The following is a 19,976-nucleotide window of genomic DNA, read 5'->3' as shown; positions in this document are numbered from 1 at the left end:
TCAGTGGGTCAGGGAAAGCACTCAGCAAGGGTGAGCACAACTTTTTGTGAAGAGTCAGACTAATCAGAGACTTAAGGGAATCGACTAGCCCATTCAGGAAGGTTCTTAACCTTTCTAAAGCTGCAACCCTTTAATACAAACACAGTTCCTCATATTGGGGTGATTCCCCAGCCATAACATTACTTTTGTTGCTACTTCATAACTGTAATTATGTAATTCTAGTTAGGATTTATAACATTAACTATCTGAGCAGTCTAAGGGGGCCGCGCCCCACAGATTGAGAACCCCTGCAGTAGTAGCTTTTTGCAAACTGGGAACCTCAGAGCTCACCTGTGTAGTCAGTCCTGGAAAGTGACTCTAAGACTGTCCAGATGAGCTTAGCCAGGGCGGTGGCCACACTCCACTGTGTGGGTGGCAGGGTGGTGGTAAATTGTACCCATTTCTGTAGGGGCCTTGGTCATCACTACTGAGGCTCATGCATGCTTAGAACCACTCTTTCTCCCTTACTCAGAAAGTGGTGAGTAGGTCAGAAGGATTTCTGTTAGAGACCCCCCCAGGGCACTTTCAACGAATGGGAGGGGACACTCCATAAGGGCCTTCTCAGGGCCACTGAGTCTCCTCTCAAGTCCACAAGTCCAGCGCTGGTTTCCAGGAAGAGCTAGGATTTTCTCTAAAGATTGATTTATGTGTAAAAGTGCTCTGTTTTCATGCACACCAGAAGAGGGCATCAGATCCCATTACAAATGGTTTCAAGCCACCACGTGGTTGCTGGGAACTGAACTCCGGACTTCTAAAAGAGCCGCCAGTGCTCTTAACCATTGAACCATTTCTCCAGCCCCAGGTTTATTATTTTATTGTGGCCTCTCCAAACACCAGATTTAAAGCAGTGATCAAGGCATACTTGCCAGCAAAGGAGGGATGTCATAAGTCAGTAATCTTGTCACCAAGGTTCTAGGTCTTGACTTTAATGTCTGGTGGAGCTGGGGCTCCATGTGCAAGATTACTCACAAAGAGGTATGTTACTGAACACAGGACATGTTGTGCTTTGTACTAAAAAGCCAAATTTATGCAAATGAAGACGATGGGCCCAGCTGACCTCCCACACCCACTCTCTCCCCTCTGAAACTCAAGAGATCTGACAGCCTCTGCCTCTTGAGGGCTGGGATTAAGGGTGTGCACCAGCACTGCCCGGCTGGTGGAGTTTTTATTTAAGGTTCATTTCAGTCTGGGATCACACACCAATAAACTCCCCATACCCCATCTCCTGCGCTTGCTCTGTCTCCTGAGGGTCTGTTAGTCCTCCATGAAGCAACTCAGAACTCGATCAGCCTGGGACTGAGCACTCAGTTCCCAAACAGCCTAAGCCGCAATAGAGAACAAGAGGTTCCACCATGGCTGGCTTTCATGGTTGGGTATACAACAGCCAGGTGAACACACAGAGGTAGGGTATGGATGGTGATGGTTCCCCTACTTACATCAGTAACAGGGAATTCCTCCCCCTGGGATGTGCTGTCTTCCAGGATAGCTCTCTTGCCCTCTGTCTTCCTGTTTCCACTCTATGTTTTACTTTGCATTGCGTTCTGCTGTGGCTAATGTTACACCATGTGCTGCTATCAAAATCTTTTCCCCAACAAGTGAGCAAACGTGTCTCCCAGGAGAAAAGATGCCCAAAGGAAAAGAGGAGGTGAACTCAAGGGTTGTGGGCGCAAGCCAGACAAGAGGTGTTGATTGACAGGACACACACATACTTGTGAGAAGGTATTTCCTGTGAGTCAAGAAGCTTTTCCTCACAAGTCTTTTGATCAGGGCCTGGGCAATTGCAACCGGAAAAAGGATCAAACAGGCCAAACTACTTCCCACAGATATGACCCTTTTATTCAGAAGTCACCCCCAGCCACCACATTCAACAGTGCATTTCAGACTTGGCCTTGGCTTCTCGTGAGAGAGCCAAAACAGGCTATGAATTCTTTTATTCCATTTAAGAGAAGTTCCAAGAGGGAAGAGAAGGCTAGTGAGGAGAGAGTCCAAGTAGCAAAGATACACTTGGACATACTTGGTTTTTGGTGGTGCTGAAGAGGGAACCCAGCGCCTCGTGCACACTAGGTTGATATTCTACCATGGAACCACATCCCAGATCCCAATATATATTGCTTTATTTCATAGTTCTATTTTACTAGTCAAGGGAGAATTAGAATTATAATAAACATATTTTGTAGTACAAAGAAAAGTTTCTGTGCTGCAAGACGGTGGACAAGTCGCTGGCTTAAAAATGCAAAGGGTTTTGTTATTTAAAAAAAAAAAAAACAAAACCACACAAGAAGATTCAGTACATGGTTTGATCCCTAATACCATAAATATCAAGTCAACTATCTAAAAAAAAGGGGGGGGATTGCTGAGCTGGCTATCTTGTATCCCACCCCTGCCTGCTCCAGCAGCCTAGAGCTCTCTCTTGCCACAATGGTACAAACTATATCATCCTGAGAATAAAAAGGGGAACAGAAAAACAGTATCTCCAGCAAGTCACAAAGATGGCATCTTTACCCAGCATCTTTCAACCTTCAGCAAGCAGTCTGGGCCCGGTTTTTGAGCTGATACAATTTTCTGTCTTATATTTGTGGGCTCTAATTTTCCAAGCATTGCAATATTCTAGAGCAGGAAGTCGAGAGCCCCAGGCTAACTGCCCCGGGCTTAATTGTCTGCTTTCTACCCACGTGGGCATCATCCTGAACAGTGTACTTCACTAGCTCTCCAGACAGTGAACATAAGAGCTAGGGGAGGCGGGACATGCCTGTGTCCCCCAGAGCCTCGGAGGTAGAGCAGGAAGGGCAAGAGTATAAGGTTACCCTTAGCACTACGGCTAACATGAGGCCAGCCTGGGCTACATAAGACCCTGTCCGAAAAATAAAAATTAAAAATTAAAAAAAAAATCGGTTGAAATAAGGAACATCTTTGCTGAAACAAGGCCAGAGCCACAGTGCTGGACTAAGCTTCAAGCAGGGACATCAGCACCTCAGATGATGTGGCTGTTTGCTGAGGAGAACAGAGAGAGCAGGTGTCCTGGATAATGACTGCCCCTCATCCCTGCCATCCCTGCCAGACCTCAGCCTCTCTGTTACACTCAGAGTGAGACACATGTTCAAAATTGCGTGTTTCCACGAGAGCCCAGGAGAGTCACTGCCCTCCAGCTGCCCAGAGGAATTTAGCTCAGAGCCAGAAGCCCCAGGCCTTCTATCCCTCAGACTGCACCACTCTGATCCTACAGGACTGAGCTTGGCAATGCTGTCCTTAACAATTCCTTACATTTTTTTAAAAAAAAGTTTCATTAAAAAAATTATCATTCAAGGACACCCATGACTACATAGAAGCCATAGTGCAGCCTGGACATGCAATGCTCTCAGAGGAACGCTAAACAGCTCTCTCTTTAGGGGTTACAGGTTATATCCTGTCCCTGACTGCAGAGCAAGTCCCCACCACCCTGAATAAAAACTATCAAAGAAAGAGAGCACCCCTTCCAGAGAGGTTTACCACACTGGCTCCCCACATAAGACTCCGCAGCAAGGCCCTGTGTTCTTGACATCTGAGAGGGATCCTACATATCAAGAGGGTCCGGGCTCCTTGTCTGCCTGACTTGGGGGATCTTCAGAGAGAACCTTTAGAACTTAACATTCCAGCCCTGTGAAAGGGTAACCCTGCAAAGAAGGGAGAAGCCAAAGCCCCGGGGCAGGGCTGTAAACAATGTGGTTTTTCTAAGGCCCAACATGGTACACGGCTTTGGCAGCTATGGTTAATCTCCAAGAGAAGGTGACAGGCATGTTCTGGGAACATGGGACATATCTTTCTACATCGTAAGACAAGGTACTGCAAGTCACTGGAAGACCAAGGAGCACACTGGGAAGAGATACAGGCTTTCTTCTTTGGCCAGGGATACAGGGCAGATGTTTGGGCGAAACCCCTAGCTCACTCTTTATCCCGCCGGACACACATGGGAAGGTTCAAACAATGTGAGGCAGTGATGCTATCTGCGTCAGGGACAGGCAGGAGCTTTCCTGCAGGGCATCAAGAAGGTATCAAAAGCTCTCTGGACTCCCAGCGACATCCTTGCTAGATCTTGTGGCTTCCAGTGAAGACTGCCAGGCCTTGAAGAGAAAATCAGGTGAGAGCAGACCGAGTCCCCAAGAGCCACGAGCCAGGGAGACTGCAGCAAGCGCCTGGGCCTCTCTCTCTGCATCTGTGCCTCCGCGCTCTGTCCTCTCAACTCAGCGGCTTCTGGGACAGTCAGCAGCCCCTGTGGGGATCAGACTCCCAGAGTCACCCAAGAGGACGAACATCCTCCTTCGTGGTACTCTTGCTTCTGAGGACAACTCACCACCACGTGATTTTGAACTCATAGATGGGGCGTTTGCAGTAGTAATGGTTGACAAGGTGCTTGTCACACACCCCGATACACTGGTGGTCCACCGTGAGGCCCTGGGCTGAGAGGTCAGTGACCAGGCAGTGCAAGAGGTCGTATACATCAGCCACGGCCTCCCAGGGCCCAAAAGACACGTCCACTTCACAGTGGTGCTCAAAGAGCTGTCCATCACTCTCACTCCGCTCAAAGCGAAGGGAGTTGAGGAGCGGACACTCATAGGGGGTGATGGGCATCTCTTCCTTGAAGACACAGACTTTGAGCTTGGCAAAGCGGGCCTTCCGCTGTACTGCGCGAAGCCGGGCAATCTCCACAATCCGCTCCAAGTGGTCTACAGAGTTTAACAAAGCAGCCATTAATGGACAGAGTTGGAACAGGAGAGGAGTGAGACAGACAGACACAGGGACACACATCCAGTGACAGGATGCAGAGGGAGGAGGAGGAGGCAGATTTCACAAGGGACTCCATAGACTCAAGAAGGACACACTTCAATAAGGACCACGGTTTGCCAAAGCAAGGAAGTCCCCACAGGATGAAAGTGGGAGTATATGGGAGATAGCTTTCTCAACTTGAAAAGTCCCATTGTCACTGAAAGAGGGGACATTTTCTCCTAATATGGATGAACGCTGTTTCACCCACTTCTGAGAAAGGCCTAGGAACTAAATGATGCCTCATCACCCCTCCCCCGGATGGAAGGCAGCTGGCCCCTCACCTTTGTAATAGGGCATGAGTCCCAGGAAGGCCTGGCGCACCTTCTCGCCCTTCAGTGGCTGCATGTTCTCCAGCTGCTCCAGGAGGGGCCCGATGGCATAGTACTGGGCCTCCTTGTGCACAGCTCGCACATGCTCCCTGGGGGGCAGGTCCCCTGAACGCAGGAAGTTCAGCACATCTCTATGCAGAGAAGAAAAAGGTGAGAAGCAGCTATGGACCAAGTGGTGGGATGGGATGGGAGGGTTATTAAAGAGGTTAGAACACAGAATGTGGGCCATATCCCTAACTATAACTTTGGCCAAATGAACTGGACCTTTGTGTCTATCAGTGTTCTCAAGTATAAAGTGAAAGATTTTTTTAAAAAAATTACTTCATATGGTTAAAAGAAAATTAAGCTGGGTATGGTGGCAAATTCAGGAGGCAGAGGCAGGTGGGGCTGTGAGTTCAAGGCCAGCCTAGTCTACATAGGGACACTCTGTCTCAATCAAAACAAAACAAACAACAACAAAAATGTAAATTCAAGCTGGGCATGGTGGCATATGCCTTTAATCCTAGCACTCGGGAGGCAGAGGCAGGTGGATTTCTGAGTTTGAGGCCAGCCTGGTCTACAAAGTGAGTTCCAGGACAGCCAGGGCTACACAGAGAAACCCTGTCTCGAAAAACAAAAAAACAAAAAAAAAAAAAAAAAAAAAGAAATGTTCAGTCCTAAGTACACAGATAATGGAATAGCTATAACCTCACACTTCCAATAGTAGCAAACACATTCTACCCATTCCACATTGCTACCGTCACTATCATTCTATAGCTGTCTGGGAAGACAAAATACCAAACTGCAAGAGCTAACATTAGCTGGCGTCTCAGCTAAGTAAAGCCACACATGGAAAGTACAGTCTTTCTAATCCTCTTCAAACTCTTTAGTGCCGGGGGTAACAATCAGGCCTATTGTCAGCGGTTATGGGTAGAGAGGGAGGAAACCCCTAGATCTATCTGTTCCATCAATAATTCATCTAAGCCATAAAGCAACAACAGCTAACACTAAGCATTAATCTAGCCACTAACCATACACCACCCATTTGGTCCTCTTAATGACATTATAAGGCAGGTTTTTCTCTTAGCTCCAGTCTATAAATGTGGCCCAAGTGGGATCTATAAGGTTATGGAAAACCTCTGTTGGAGGAGCCACAGTTGGCACAGGCTCAGGTCCAGACATAACTCACTCTGAGCTGACAACCACCACTGTCCTCACTTCACTGAAGCAAACAATGCCAGCTGCACAATGAAGACCCCCATTCCTCTCCCCAGACCCAAGCAGCCCCCAGGATGGTAGACAAGTCTGTATGAGCTACAACAGCAGAGAAATGTGTGTACCTTCCAATTTCCCTGACCTTATACCCTAAATTTTTGAAAAACTCTAACTACCGCTGATAAGCCACAGACTATTGCAGTCCAGTAGTCTAAGTCTAAATGCTACTATACCAGTAGCAGACTACTATACCAGTATACAGACCAGCAGACAGTGGCATCTAAGCCTCAATTTGGATTGGATCCTGTTCTCCCTCCCTACAACCCCTTTAAGGATTTTTAAATTATTTTTCATTATGTTTGGGTGTGTGCCTAAGAATACAGGCACTCAGTGGAAGTTAGAAGTATTGGCTTTCCTGGAGCTGAAGTTACAGGTGGTTGAGAGCCAATTGACCTGAACTCAGGTCTTCTACAAGAGCAGTAAACACACTGAGCCTCTCAGCCGCCTTTCCAGCCCACGCCCACCCCTTTAAAGTCAGTCCTCTGAGATGTTCAATAAACCCTTATGAGCTCTGACAAGCAAAAGCCCGGGCAAGGCCCAGCTAAGAGCGCTATGGGAGATGCCAGCTGGGGCCAGCACTTCCCTCCCCAAATGGCCTGCAAACAAAAAAATCTTTTTATAGTTCCACAGAGTGATGTGACACTCTGTTTTCTCACCATCAGAGGCAGCTGATAGCCCACTGGGGAAAACCAGACTCTGCAAAACAAATTATATCGCTAGAGGCGCCTTTGTAAGGATAAAAATGACCCTTGTGGGCACTCTTACTTGGAGGTCAACACAAAGACATATACATCGATTGAAGTCTCTGTCTCTCTGGTCACTGGTTCAAGGTCAAAAGCTAGATCGATCCTCTAGTCATCTCGAAGGAGAGACTGAAGGAGCAGAGGATTCTAGCCATGTGCTTTGAAGATCTGACCTTCCCGGGGTCACACACAAGCTCTTTCCTTAACCATCACTGATACGCCCACTAGACAGCCACACTTATTTTTCATGTCAACAAGGAAACTGAGGGCTAGAGGGATGGCTCAGTGGTTAAGAGAACTTGCTGGACTTCCAGAGGACACAGTTCAGTTCCCAGCATCCACATCAACAGCTCACAACTGCTTGTGGTTCCAGCTTTAGGAGATTCAACATCCCATTCGGGCCTCACGCACACAAGTGATATGCACATATAAATAAAAAATAAATCGTAACAAAAAAAACCCGTGATGAAATTAAGGCATAAAAATTTTAATAAGTTTGCCAGAAGCATTTTCATGGGAAGGTGTAATAATCACATCCATTTCTTTAGGATAGGTACATATCAGACTGTGGGTTTGTGTGTGTGTGCGTTGTTATTATTGCTGTTAAAATCCCACTAACATACAAGTTTGATTTTTGTTTTGTTTTGTTTTGTTTGTTTGCTTGTTTGTTTGTTTTTTTCAAGACAATTTCTTTGTATGTAGCCCTGGTTGTCCTAGAACTCGCTCCATAGACCAGGCTGGCCTTAAACTCAGAGATCCACCTGCCTCTGCTCCTGCCTCTGAAGGGACTCGAACCACCACAGCCCTTGCTACCCTTGTTTTTTAAGGTTTTCTTAGCAAAATGCAGGAGCAGCAATCCGGCATCAGCCCATCCTCACGGTGTCTGCTGAAAGTCACTGTGAGCCTCAGAACCGTCACCATGCACCCCGGCCCCTCCGGGCTGCAGTAGCTTTTGTTGTTTGTTGGGAGTGTTGACCCAGAGTCTTGCTGGCTACATAGCCCAAGCCAGCCTAGAAATACTTGCAATCCCCCGTTTCCACCGAGAGCACCACCACGCCCAACCTGCATGGTATTATTGAATCCAAGTATCTCAATGTAAAGGTTTTCTCCAGGACGGTTTTCCGACATTCTCCTGACTCCAAGTGTGTTCCTCTCCATACAGATAATGATTCTCCAACTCTCAAACTGCACTGGGTGGGAAGAGTTTTATCAAACCCTGCCAGTATTAGACTTTCTCTTGCTGGGCTGTGGTGGCGCACACCTTTAGTCCCAGCACTCAGCAGGCAGGTGGATGTCTGAGTTTGAGATCAGCCTGGGCTACAAAGTAAATTCCAGGACAGTCTACACAGAAACCCTAGCTCAAAAAAAACCAAACCAAACCAAAGAACTCAAACAATTTCTCTTGCTGTTTTTACCTGGGGTAAAACAACTTAAGCATCTTAATAACAATTCAGTAAGAATATTTATTAAATTCCACCATTAGGCTATCTCCTCTGGTACTGTGGAATGCCCAAGACCCAATCCCAGGCTACTTGCTGGCTATGACTACGGAGCTGATCGCAGAGGAAGAGACAGACATACCCAAAGTGTGTGCCATCTCGATCGATGAAGTACCGGCCCTCGGAGTCTGTAGGGATGTAATGCCGCCCGCTGAACATGGCAGCCAGCATGGTGTCTTCATAGCGCCGCAGAGTAGACAAGCGCGTGGTAAAGTGAGCCCCTCCAATGTTCAAGGGGACGACTTCAGGAAACTGGAAAGGAACCACCACAGCGTTCAGACTGGCACAGGCAGCAAGATCTGGGCTCCTCCAAGTCAGTCTGCCTAGGTCTGACAGATCACAATCAGTCATCCCAAACTAGGGGACACCCCCCACCCCGCTTTCCTTAAGCATCCATCACCAAGTCCTACTCATTCGACCTGATAGCCCTTAAATGGGGTGTCTCTTCACCCCAACCCTCCAACCTCTACCAGCTTTCATTGTCTTTTACTCCTTTTTGAACATCTCACCTTTAAGTCCTTACTCATGCTGGCTTTTTGGCCACAGATGTTCTTAATGCTCTCCTCCCGCCCAGCTAGCAAATGAAACTGCCACACGTGGTGGTGTGTAGGTTGTTCACTGTGTAAACACCTGGATGACACTTTTGTCTGTCCACCCAGGTGTGTGTCCAACCCTAAATTACACCAAGGCACCACACAGTTGGCAGCATGGGTCCATTCCATCTCTATTCCATGACCACTACGGCTCTTCCCTCCATCTCACGTCCAAGAAAGAATCCCGTACATATTCCCCCCTTATTCCTTCACTACACTCTCCTCAATGACAGCACCTAGCTCCATACAATGGCAACCATTTCCTGCCAACCCATTTTCCTAGGTGCCAAGCATCCCAAAGGCAGGGAGAGCATGTGTGCTTGCCTGTTGTGAACAGAGACCAAAAGCTCTTTGTGACTGCATCGAGGTACCCACTCCTCACTGCCTTCCTCTTATCCAGAGCCTGGCAGGTGCTATGCTGGAGCTCTACCGCAGAGCTTCACACTCAGCACCAACCATCGCTCTCTACCTCACCCCATTCTCTCCCATTCAATTTATATCGATTGATTAGTCTCCACGTCACCCAAGGTTTTGGTCACAAGGACTAAGTGAGGACGGGAAAATAACAGTAAAGGTTATTAGCCTGGAGAACCTCAAGTCCCAGTTCCAACCAGCTGACTCCAGATGAACTAAAACTAAACTAAATCTCAGGGTAAATTTTATCCTAGATTCCCCCCCCCCCAATGTTACATCTCTCTGGCCGTGGTGAAAGTCTAAAGTCTTTGTAGTTATCTAAATAGTCCTTTCCCCAAATTTCCACACATCCTTTGTTTAGGGGGGAAAAAAAGACTCCACTGTGCATGGTGGTGCACTCCTTTGATCCCAGCCATTGAGAGGCAGAATCAGGAGACTCTCTGAGTTCTAGACTAGTGAACTCCATAGTATAGAGTGAGCTCCAGGCCAACGTGGGCAACCTAGAGAGACCCTGCCTCATTAAAAAAAAAAAAGACAAAAATAGATGAGATAAAACGTACCTGAGACTTGCCTTACAGTAGAGACTAAAATTCACAAAATATCAGTGAATTAAATGCACAAAATTTACAATTCTAAGTATGAGCTCAACTCTATTATTATTATTATTATTATTATTATTATTATTATTATTATTATTATTTTGAGACAGAGTTTCTCTGTGTAGCTCGGGCTCTCCTGGAACTCACTACATAGACCAAGCTGGCCTGGAACTCACATTTATCTGCTGCCTCTGCCTTTGGAATTGGAGGTGTGTACCACCAAGCCCAAAAATTCAACTCTTACTCTCACGGTGCAAAATGCCTTTCACATTTCTGCAGAAATGCTAAGCCCACTTTAGGTATACGCTAAGACTCAGATGTCACTTAGGTGTAATGCTTTGCACTTCTGGAGTTCTTTCTAAAAGGCAGCACCCACTAATGTACTTCTTTGCTCCATATGCGAAACAAAAAAAGTCAGGGAAAAGAGTCCTAGAACTCACAGGGAGGGATGTGACTCACAGGAGGCCGGGACTGGACAGCTGGCCTACAGTCTGTGGGATTGTGTGTCCTGTCACTCAAACCACAACTTCTGCCCAATGACAGTGCACAAAAAAAAGTGTCACCGCCGTGTTGGCCCTTTTCCCTGACTGCAGAGTTATGTCTAGAATTTTGCTTATGTTCACAAGTTTCCCACGATGCTGGCAATTCGGGGATTCTAACCCTACCACAATACTGTCAGCTGCCGGAGAGCCTCACTCAAGCCAGCCCCCTCAGATTGTCGAGTCTCCACATCTGTATCCATCTTCCTATCCATCTCTACATCTGTATTCATCTTCCTATCCATCTCCAGGGTCAGTTCAGGTGCAAAGTGTCACACACAGGAAGGGCTACTAACGAAGCCACTCCATAGCACAATACAGCAACTGATAAATGAAGCCCCTAATCCCTCCATCATCTCTGCTCTGAGTTCAACTCACCATTGCCCTCCTATTTCCCGAATTTATCTCCTGCATGTCCTTGCTCTCGCTGCTTTCTTGACCCCAAATCCTCTACCGTTCACTCTTGTCCATCTAGCAAATAAAATTACCCCATGTGGTAATGGAGATTGTTCACTGCATAACGGCACCTGGATGAGAATTGGTCCACTCAGGTGTGTCCTTTTCTTAAATCATACCAAGGCACCAGATAGGTTAACTGCAGGTAGTTTCTAATGCCACTCCCCCGGCAGCTGGAGGATACACCTGGATAACCCAGGTCCTCCTTTGGATTGTATGGAACATGCTATGTGTTGAGTCCTCGTCTAGTTGATAAAGGTGACATGAAATACAGGAATGGAACTGACATCTGGTAGTACGGGAAGAAGGGACTTGGAGTGCAGGTGACTCGGGGCAGGGAGGATACACCTAGTGTAGGAGTGGCATCAGGGGTGGATAGCTCCTTGGGAGGCTCTCCGCCCAAGGTCAGCTCTGCAAGCACCAGTCTCTCCCTCGCTTCCCATCAGCCCTCCCTTCCCCCATCGCTCGATCCAGGTACCTCCTGGGGCAGCAGGGGCAGCCCGTGCCCCGCTTGCGTGGCCGTAGGAGTGGCCGGCTCCAGGAAGTCGTCTTCGGCTTCGGAGCTGGACATGGCACCGTCCGAGTGACGGCTGTCTGGCTCCCGCCCGGTGACTACCACCATCCCTCTGGCTCTGGGCGGTGGGCGCGGCTTCGGGTAGGCGGGTGGGCGGAGGCCTGAAGAACTAAAGCCAAGCAGTGCCTGACATGACGAGATGGGCCGCCGGCGGGCGCTAGACGCCGAGGACCTGCAAGCAGTTAGGATGTCCTGTGCTGCCCTCCAACAGTCTAACGACCAACGCGCCTACAGTTAGTCGCTGGTCTGACCTGGCTGCCTCCAGCCATTGGCCGAATCTTCGCTGGCTCCGCCCTGATTGTCAGGAGGTTCGCCCAATCACAGAACAAACAATTCGGCCTTAAGCCGTAGTGGCTACAGGCCTACCCAATTCTGATTGGCTCTTGGCTGACAAGCGCGAGCGACGCCTGTCTGCTCCAGGGTTTGGCCGAGGGGAGGTGATCGCCCACTGACGACCTCGATCAGCAACCACCGCGTGGACCCTGCGCTGCAAATCGGAACCAGGCGCTTCTTGCTATTGGCCGAGGTTTCATGAACTCCTGCTATGATTGGCAAGAGCATTGTCCAATTATAGGGTAAACACGTCTGGTTGGGTTTGTTCCATTCTGATTGGCTATCTAACTAACGGGAGCGCTACCTCCCTTGGTCCAGGCCACTTATCTAGGGAAGCGGCTCTCTGCGCATAGCAACCACAGCGCAGGTAGCATCTCTGGCCTCACCCGGTCGCCTCCTACTACTGGCAGTGTCCGATTAGCTCCGCTATGACGGTTAAAGGTCTGATCCAACCATCGAGGTCTCAAACTAGAGTGACAACTGACAACGGCTTGCCGATCAGTCCCATTCTTATAGGCCACCTAAAGGGCACGCGTTCTGCACTTCCGACGTTCAACGACAGCGCTGGTCCCCCGGCGCGGTTCCCGAAAGGACAGACCACCCAATTGCTCCTGCTATTGGCTGTGTCCTCGCTGGCCTCCGCCCCTGATTGGCAGGAAGCCCGCTCATAGGGGCAGCACCGTGGTCCTGCTTTCATTGGCTTTCTGACTAGCAGGCGCGAAGCTCCAGGCCACTCCACTTTATCATCCCGGTCCATGTGTCCTGGGAAAGGGCCCAGGACTGGCTGGTTTGTCTCCATAGCAGCGGGCCAGTGAAAAAAGGCCTAAGCAGGCTGTCCTTGAGGATGTGTTGTGGAGGGCTGAGGGCACCTGCTGTGTAATAGAAATTGAGCACTGCAACACCAATGGCTGGCAAGGACATGGCTGCTGTGCTAGCGCTTTTTCCGTGGACTCACACAGGAAGGAAAACCTTGGTTGCAAATACCTTTAATTGCAGCGACTTGAGAGGTTAGAAGGATTTCTGAGAATTCAACTCTTGTCTCTAGTATAATAAATAATAATAATAAATAATAACGGAACTGAGTATGGTGACTCACGCTGCAATATCAGTACTTGGAAGTCAAGGCCAGCTTCAGCTTCATAACATTGTGAGTCCAAATTGGGTTACATGAGACTGCTAAAAACAAACGCTAAAAATGAAAAAAATTAAATAACCACAGATGAGAAAAGAGAAAACCCCACTCCCAAACAGGGCTCCTCTTCTCCATCTGACCTGCCCACACATGCGTACGCGCAAAGCTGTGGCTTTATCAGATGCCTCCTATTTGTTTAAATTAGCCATTCAAAAATAAGTGGATGGAGAGTACACCACCAAAAGGCTCAAGCCCTCCTTTTGAACTGGATTTCTGAATATCTTCTCCCCTGGCAGGGAATCTGTGTTTTGCTGTATGTGACTTCAATAAAGCTTGGCTGACTGCCGAGTCCTCGCCTTTCCTGCTTGGTCATTCTTTCAACTGGACAGAGAAAAAGAAGCCATACCCGCAATTCTAGATGACCCTCTCCATGATAACGTCATCACCTCTGCACCAGGACACAGACAGAAACAGGCACTCCCAGAAGGCTCTTCCCAGCTAGTCAGATGACCCATTTGATGCAGCACGTCTCAGTCACGCATCGACTGTGTGACCTCTGTTGGGGGAGGTTCCTTCAGAAGAAGCCCCGCATCTTTCCACAGCTCCAATAGGCTTTTGTTACCTGTCCCAATAAACCACTTAAAAGAGAAAATCAGAGATTTAATCAACATGGCCCACACTGCGAAGAGGAAATGGTCATGCCAATTATCAGATGAACTTTAGGCTTAAGTAGATGACAGATTGAGGCAGAGGCTATGCACTAGTCAAGATGTGGGTTGTCTTGGTTTTGATTCTGTAAGTTGGTCCAAAGAAATCCTTTCAAGCTGATTAGGATAATTCCTACTCCAGGTGCGGCCTCAGTATCACAGATAATTTTTCCTATGGAGTGGTGGGTGGGTGTCTATTCTGTGAGCCTCTGCTGGTCCTAGAATCCAAGATGACTTTCAGATTTTGAACAGCAACTGAACGCCTTTCTAAGCCCCTGAAACAGAACACTGTCAAGAGGAGGCAGTTAAGATGGCTCAGTCATTCATTCTGTTGCCTTCCGCGGTGAAGGGAACTGGGGTAGGCTAAGGCAGATACTCAAGTGATTCGCCTGTGTGGAATCAACCAGGACTTTGACACAAAGAAGAAGGAGACGAAATGAGGACAGAGATGTGAGTCTGGGTTTTGTGTGTGAGGGCATCCAGAAGAGGGCCTCAGATCCCCTGGAGCTGGAGCTAAATACAGGAGGTTCTAAGTTGGCCAATGTGGGTGCTTGGATCAGAATTCAGGTTCTCTAGAAGATCAGCAAGTGCTCTTAACCACTGAGCCATCTCTCCAGCCCCCTGTAATCAGTTTTCTGTGCTGGAGCTTTCTTCTACTTCTGCCAAGAATTTCCTTTAGGAATGCACTTTCCCATTTGGTTTCGTTTATACAGCTTAGGAACTCCAAGGTCAGCAGCCTGGGATGAGGGCTGCTGGGAAAGTAGGAAGGGATAAAGGGGGAGGTCTGGGAAGGAGGGCCACTCGCTGGCAGCATGCAGTTACCAACCGCACCACTCTGGGAATAACTTCCAGCCAGTTCGCAGGGCAGCTGCAGAAGAGTAGGGGGCCTCTGAGGATGGGCTAGGCAGCACATGAAGATGCAGAAATCTCAGAGAATAGAGGCTGTGATACCTTGGAACTCCACCAAAGAATTATGTCACATGACACCAAACCCTGAAATTAGGCGCTGAGTTAATCTTTTTGCCAACTCTACCCAAAGGAAACTTTTTTTTTTTTTTTTTTTAAAGAAAGGAACCTCATGTGCTCACTCAGTTGCTATTTACTCTCCTGATTTTATTTTTCTTTATGCGTCTCTGGGTGCTTCTGGACCTGTATATGGGTACCAGCAGAGGCCAAAAGAGAGGGTCGGATTCCAGGTGGTTGTGAGCCATTTGACTTGGGGCTAGGACCTGAACTCAGGTCCTCTGGAAAAGCAGCAAGTGCTCTGCTGAGCTGTGCTTCCAATCTCTATTTTAACCTGAGAATGGGTCTCACTCACATATCCCAGATTGACCTGGAGCTCCCTAGGCAACCCCGGATGAGTTTGAACTTCTAATGGCCCTGTCTGCATCCCCCGAGGATACACCATCGCGCCTGATTTACCAGCTCTGAAGTTCTGACGTTTGCAACTGAATTCCGCTGAATCCTTTTAGTTGGCTGGAAAATGTAAGGCTTGAGGCACTACTACTCCTGAGGCAATATAGGATTAAACAAGCAAGAGCGTAGGTTAGCCAGCCCTTTCTGCCCAGAGCCACAGAGTAAAATCTTCAGACTTGGCAAGCCTTTTGGTTTCTGTCATTGTAGCAAGAAAGCAACCACAGACAAGAAATGAGTATGTGTGGCCAGCCAGATGTGGTTTTCTGGCCAACATTTACCACCGCTGGGGAGAAAAGGGATGGAAATCTCAGCCCAAACCAGCTCCATCTGACTTATATACATGAGCTTCTGCCTCGTTCTGGATTCACATTGCAATTATCTAGTGGGGAAGACCAATAAGGAGCCAAGTCCCGATGGCATCAATAGTGCTAATCGTTACTCAAAAGGATACGTTTAAGTAGTAAGTCATTAGAAAATATGTTGAGCAGGGTGGGTCCTCATGTGTCTTGTATCCCCAGCCTTTGAGGCAGGAGGATTAGGATTAGCAGTTCAAGGTGGTCCTCAGCTACCTAGAAAATTCAGTGCTAGCCTGGGATACATGAGATCATAGCTTTAAAAAAGATAACCAGGCAGAGAGAGAGAGAGAGAGAGAGAGAGAGAGAGAGAGAGAGAGAGAGAGAGAGAGAGAGGAGAAGAGATGAAAGTATTATACTTACATAGGCATGCCAATGACACTATTCAAAACCATAGGGACAGAGCTCACCTGTAGGATTAGAGAATTCAATCTTTTGGGTTCCCCCAACCCCCTTCATCCATGTTTTGGGACTGGAGAGCTGGCTCAGCAGTTAAGAGCACAGACCGCTCCTCCAGAAGATTGGGAGTCAATTCCCAGCACCCACTTGGTGGATTAAAACCCATCTGTTAACTCCAGTCCCAGGGGACCCGACACCCTCTTCTTGCCTCTTTGGGTACCAGACACTCACATGGTACACAAACAGAGATGCAGGCAATACATATAAATAAAAACTTTAAAAAATGGTCTTTGTTTGTTTATAGTAGAGTCTCGTGTAGCCCAGGATGGCTCTTCATGCTCTTATGCAACCCAAAGAGACCTTAAACTCCTGATCCCCCTGCCTCCAAGTCTGAAGTACTGGTATTTCAAGTGTGCACCATCACATCCAGCTTAATAATAATAATAATAATAATAATAACCCCACTGCGGGGGACATTTTGTAGAAAAAACCTTCTCCTTGTTATTTTTTAAAAGTTTAAAAGACTTATATGTATGAATGTCGTAAGTGCACATAAGCATGTGTGTGTGTGTGTGTGTGTGTGTGTGCGTGTGTGTACATGCACTAAATGCCTGCCTATTACCAGAAGAGTTGAGCAGAAAGTAGTGGATTCCCCCAGAACTGGAGTTACACATACAATGTGTGTGCTAAGAACTGCACCCAAGTTCTACCCAAAGGCAACAAGTGTTCTTTTGTTTTGTTTTGTTTTTTGGGGGCAGGGTTTCTCTGTGTAGCCCTGGCTGTCCTGCAACTCATTCTGTAGACCAGGCTGGCCTCGAACTCAGAAATCCACCTGCCTCTGCCTCACAAGTGCTGGGATTAGAGGCGTGCGCCACCACTGCCAGGCACAACAAGTGTTCTTCATCACCAGGCCATAGCTCCAACCCCACTTTCTCTTTTTAAAAATAATATTTTCATGTATTTTTTTTCTTACGTAGTCTGTGTATTTGAGGCCCAAAGGACAACGCGTAGGAGTCGGTTTTCCCAGCATGTGGGTTCCTGGGATAGACCTCAAGCTGCCAGGCGTGACCTTAGCTGCCTTTACTCACTGGGTCCAAAGTGGACAGAACTTCCATTTGTTCATAATTCTTTCCTATGGCAAAAGTTTTTCAGATTCGGCAGTCATTCCATGCTTGGCCAGCAGAGGGCACTTTAGGCTTTTCCTATCAGAGCCAGACCACAAGGTCAGAATTCTACACTACGTAACACCAAACAGTGGCTATGCTGTGAAAATCGACCAACTCTAGATTCTTAGTAATAACTCTGGAGTGGATGAGACACACTTATTTATTTTTCTAAGAAGATAGGGCCAGGTATGGGAGTGAGCTCCTAGCACTTGGGAGGCCGAGGGAAGTGTTCAAAATCATCCCATAGCTGGAGGCCAGGGTAAGCCCCAGACCACCTCACAAAATCAAAAGTAAAAAATATTAAACACAAGTCTTATATAAGCATCGTACATATGTACATACATACACCACACACACACACATGCCTACAAATTGAAAATAAATAAAAACAAAAGGACTCAAAGCAACAACAAAAACCAAGCCAGATTTTAAGGAAAAAAGAATGCCCTGCCTAACCAATTCCCTACCAGCCTGTTTTTGGTAGTGAATACTAGAAGCCTTGTGACTTCGTGAAATAAGGGTTTACATTAAAGTCCTAAGGACTTTAATCTACCTGGAGTCCTTAGGACGCAATCGTGCCTGAGAAATGACTGAGTCCAGGGTGGTATTTAAGAAGTTCCCATGAGTACTAATGACGAGTTAACAGAAAAGCTCCTGTGGAAAGATGCTGATTGGCAGGTAATGACTGAGTAGTGATGGTCACTGGCAGGTCATTAAGACCTGGCTCTGGGTCCAGGCCACTGCATTCGCACCCCACCCACAACACTTACTCAATGGGCGACTTTGCGTAGGATGCTTGATTTCCTTGAACTTATTCATGATCTTGACAGACGTGGGTCTCAGCACAGCATCCACCCCGAGCTCCATCGTTCAGGCTCCAGCTCCGGGCAAAGCGGTTTGCCCTGGCCCTGGTTCTTGAGGCGCTCTAGGCGATCCTTCTCAGAATGGCTGGTTATCGGATGTAATACAGAAGGGCTGTATGTTATTTTCTCCTTGCATTCTTTATCGTCTTATTTTTAAAAACAGATCTTAGGTTTTAAGTGTACGGGTGTTTTGCCTGTATAGCAATACATGCCTCTAATTCCATCACTTGGGAAGCTAAACAAGGTGTATCATGAATTCAAGGCCAGCTTAGGCTACGTGAGACCCTTTCTCAAAATAAGAAGATTAGAGAAAGGCTCTACTCCTTATTAATACTTGCTTTTCTTGCACAGAACCCAAGTTCAGTTCCCAGGACCCTCACAGTGGCTCCAGCTGACACCCTCTTCTGGTCTCCTTTCACACAGCACACACATGTGACTGCTTTTCCAAAAGTCCTGAGTTCAAATCCCAGCAACCACATGGTGGCTCACAGTGTACTCATATACATAAAATAAATAAATAAATCTTTTAAAAAAGAAAAATAAATTAAATAAATAGATAAGCCGGGCAGAGGTGGCACGAGCCTTCAATTCTAACACTGGGGAGGTAGAGGCAGGCGAATCTATAAATTCAAGGCCAGCCTGGTCTACAGAGTGAATTCCCGGACAGCCAGGGCTCCACAGAATAACTGTGCCTTGAAAAACAAACAAATAAATGAACAATAAATAAAGTGCAGAAAAGAATATCTTTTATCATTTGGAAAAGAATTGCCTTTCTTCATGAAGCTCAAGAAATATATTCTTAGCCGGGCGTGGTGGCGCATGCCTTTAATCTCAGTACTAGGGAGGCAGAGGCAGGCGGATTTCTGAGTTCAAGGCCAGCCTGGTCTACAAAGTGAGTTCCAGGACAGCCAGGGCTACACAGAGAAACCCTGTCTCGAAAAACCAAAAAAAAAAAAAAAAAAAAAAAAAGAAATATATTCTTAGACCAGAGCCAGGCATGGTGGCTCACATCTAAAATCCTGGCAGAAGGGTTGCTACAATTTTGGGGTTAGCCTGGACTACACAGTGTAGTTTACCTTGGTCTACAAAATGAGACCTAACGACCACCAATGCAGAGGGAGCAGAAGTTAAGTTTATGATCTAACTCCCAGCACTAGCCAATTTTGTCAAAGGCCACAGCAACTTTCCAATTGGATGCTTGCACACGTATTCCCTGCTTGCTGCTTACAATAAAGCCTTGCCCCGATAGACATTCAGGGCTCCCACACACACCAAAACTGTCCTGTGTGACGGTGGTACGTTGTGGGAGCTTGACTAGAATAAAGACCCTGCTGTGAGTTGCATCAGATCGACTCCTGGGTGTGTTTTGGGGGATCACTAACATTTCCCTGTCAAACCATGACCACTCTGCTTCCTGGGCAACCAGACGCGACAGCCACTTTCCCTCGCCTTCCCTCCGTGATGGACTGTAAGCCACAAGCAGCTTTTCTTCCTATGAAGTTGTTTCTCTCAACTATCTTGGTCACAGCAATGCAAAGGAAACTAGCACAGGTGTCTGGTTTTAGAAGAAGAGCTAGGAGAATCTTCCAGAGGACACTGGACTTGCAGAGACCTCAGGACAGAGAGGCAGCTACCAGGTCAGGAGCAGAGGGGAAGACATCCTAGGGAAAGAAACAATGTACAGAGGCCTATGGAGGGATGGAGCCGAGAACTGGGGCTGGATCGCAGGAGATGGTGGTCTCCACTCCCAAGGAGAGGAGGCCAGGGC

The 19,976-nt window shown here is 47.5% G+C and overlaps 1 protein-coding gene across 2 annotated transcripts; it reads right to left on the bottom strand.

Moving 5' to 3' along the window:
* Positions 1-1,850: 1,850 nt before the first annotated feature.
* On the bottom strand, positions 1,851-18,992 carry Kctd7 (potassium channel tetramerisation domain containing 7). 2 transcript variants are annotated; one of them, NM_172509.4, is made up of 4 exons: positions 11,744-12,087; positions 8,747-8,916; positions 5,121-5,299; positions 1,851-4,739 (listed from the first exon to the last, which is right to left on the bottom strand). In NM_172509.4, exons 1-4 carry the CDS (start codon positions 11,885-11,887, stop codon positions 4,363-4,365), a joined length of 870 nt encoding a protein of 289 aa, NP_766097.1. In that variant the 5' UTR covers positions 11,888-12,087; the 3' UTR covers positions 1,851-4,362. The 2 variants fall into 2 exon arrangements, with proteins under 2 accessions (NP_766097.1, XP_006504464.1); XM_006504401.4 differs by having other exon boundaries at positions 1,854-4,739; positions 8,747-8,993; positions 11,744-18,992.
* Positions 18,993-19,976: the final 984 nt, after the last annotated feature.

The sequence above is a fragment of the Mus musculus genome, chromosome 5, assembly GCF_000001635.26.
Source record: "Mus musculus strain C57BL/6J chromosome 5, GRCm38.p6 C57BL/6J".
Taxonomy (NCBI): Eukaryota; Metazoa; Chordata; class Mammalia; order Rodentia; family Muridae; genus Mus; species Mus musculus.
This window is presented reverse-complemented; position numbering and strand designations above follow the sequence as displayed.

Bases quoted from the DNA above. Each gene is read 5' to 3' on its own strand.
- Kctd7 (NM_172509.4), bottom strand. From the start codon at position 11,887: ATGGTGGTAGTCACCGGGCGGGAGCCAGACAGCCGTCACTCGGACGGT. The intron at 5,300-8,746 runs GTATGTCTGTCT...TTCTCTGCATAG, and splicing joins CGAGATGGCACACACTTTGG to AGATGTGCTGAACTTCCTGC. The intron at 4,740-5,120 runs GTGAGGGGCCAG...TAAACTCTGTAG, and splicing joins ACTCATGCCCTATTACAAAG to ACCACTTGGAGCGGATTGTG.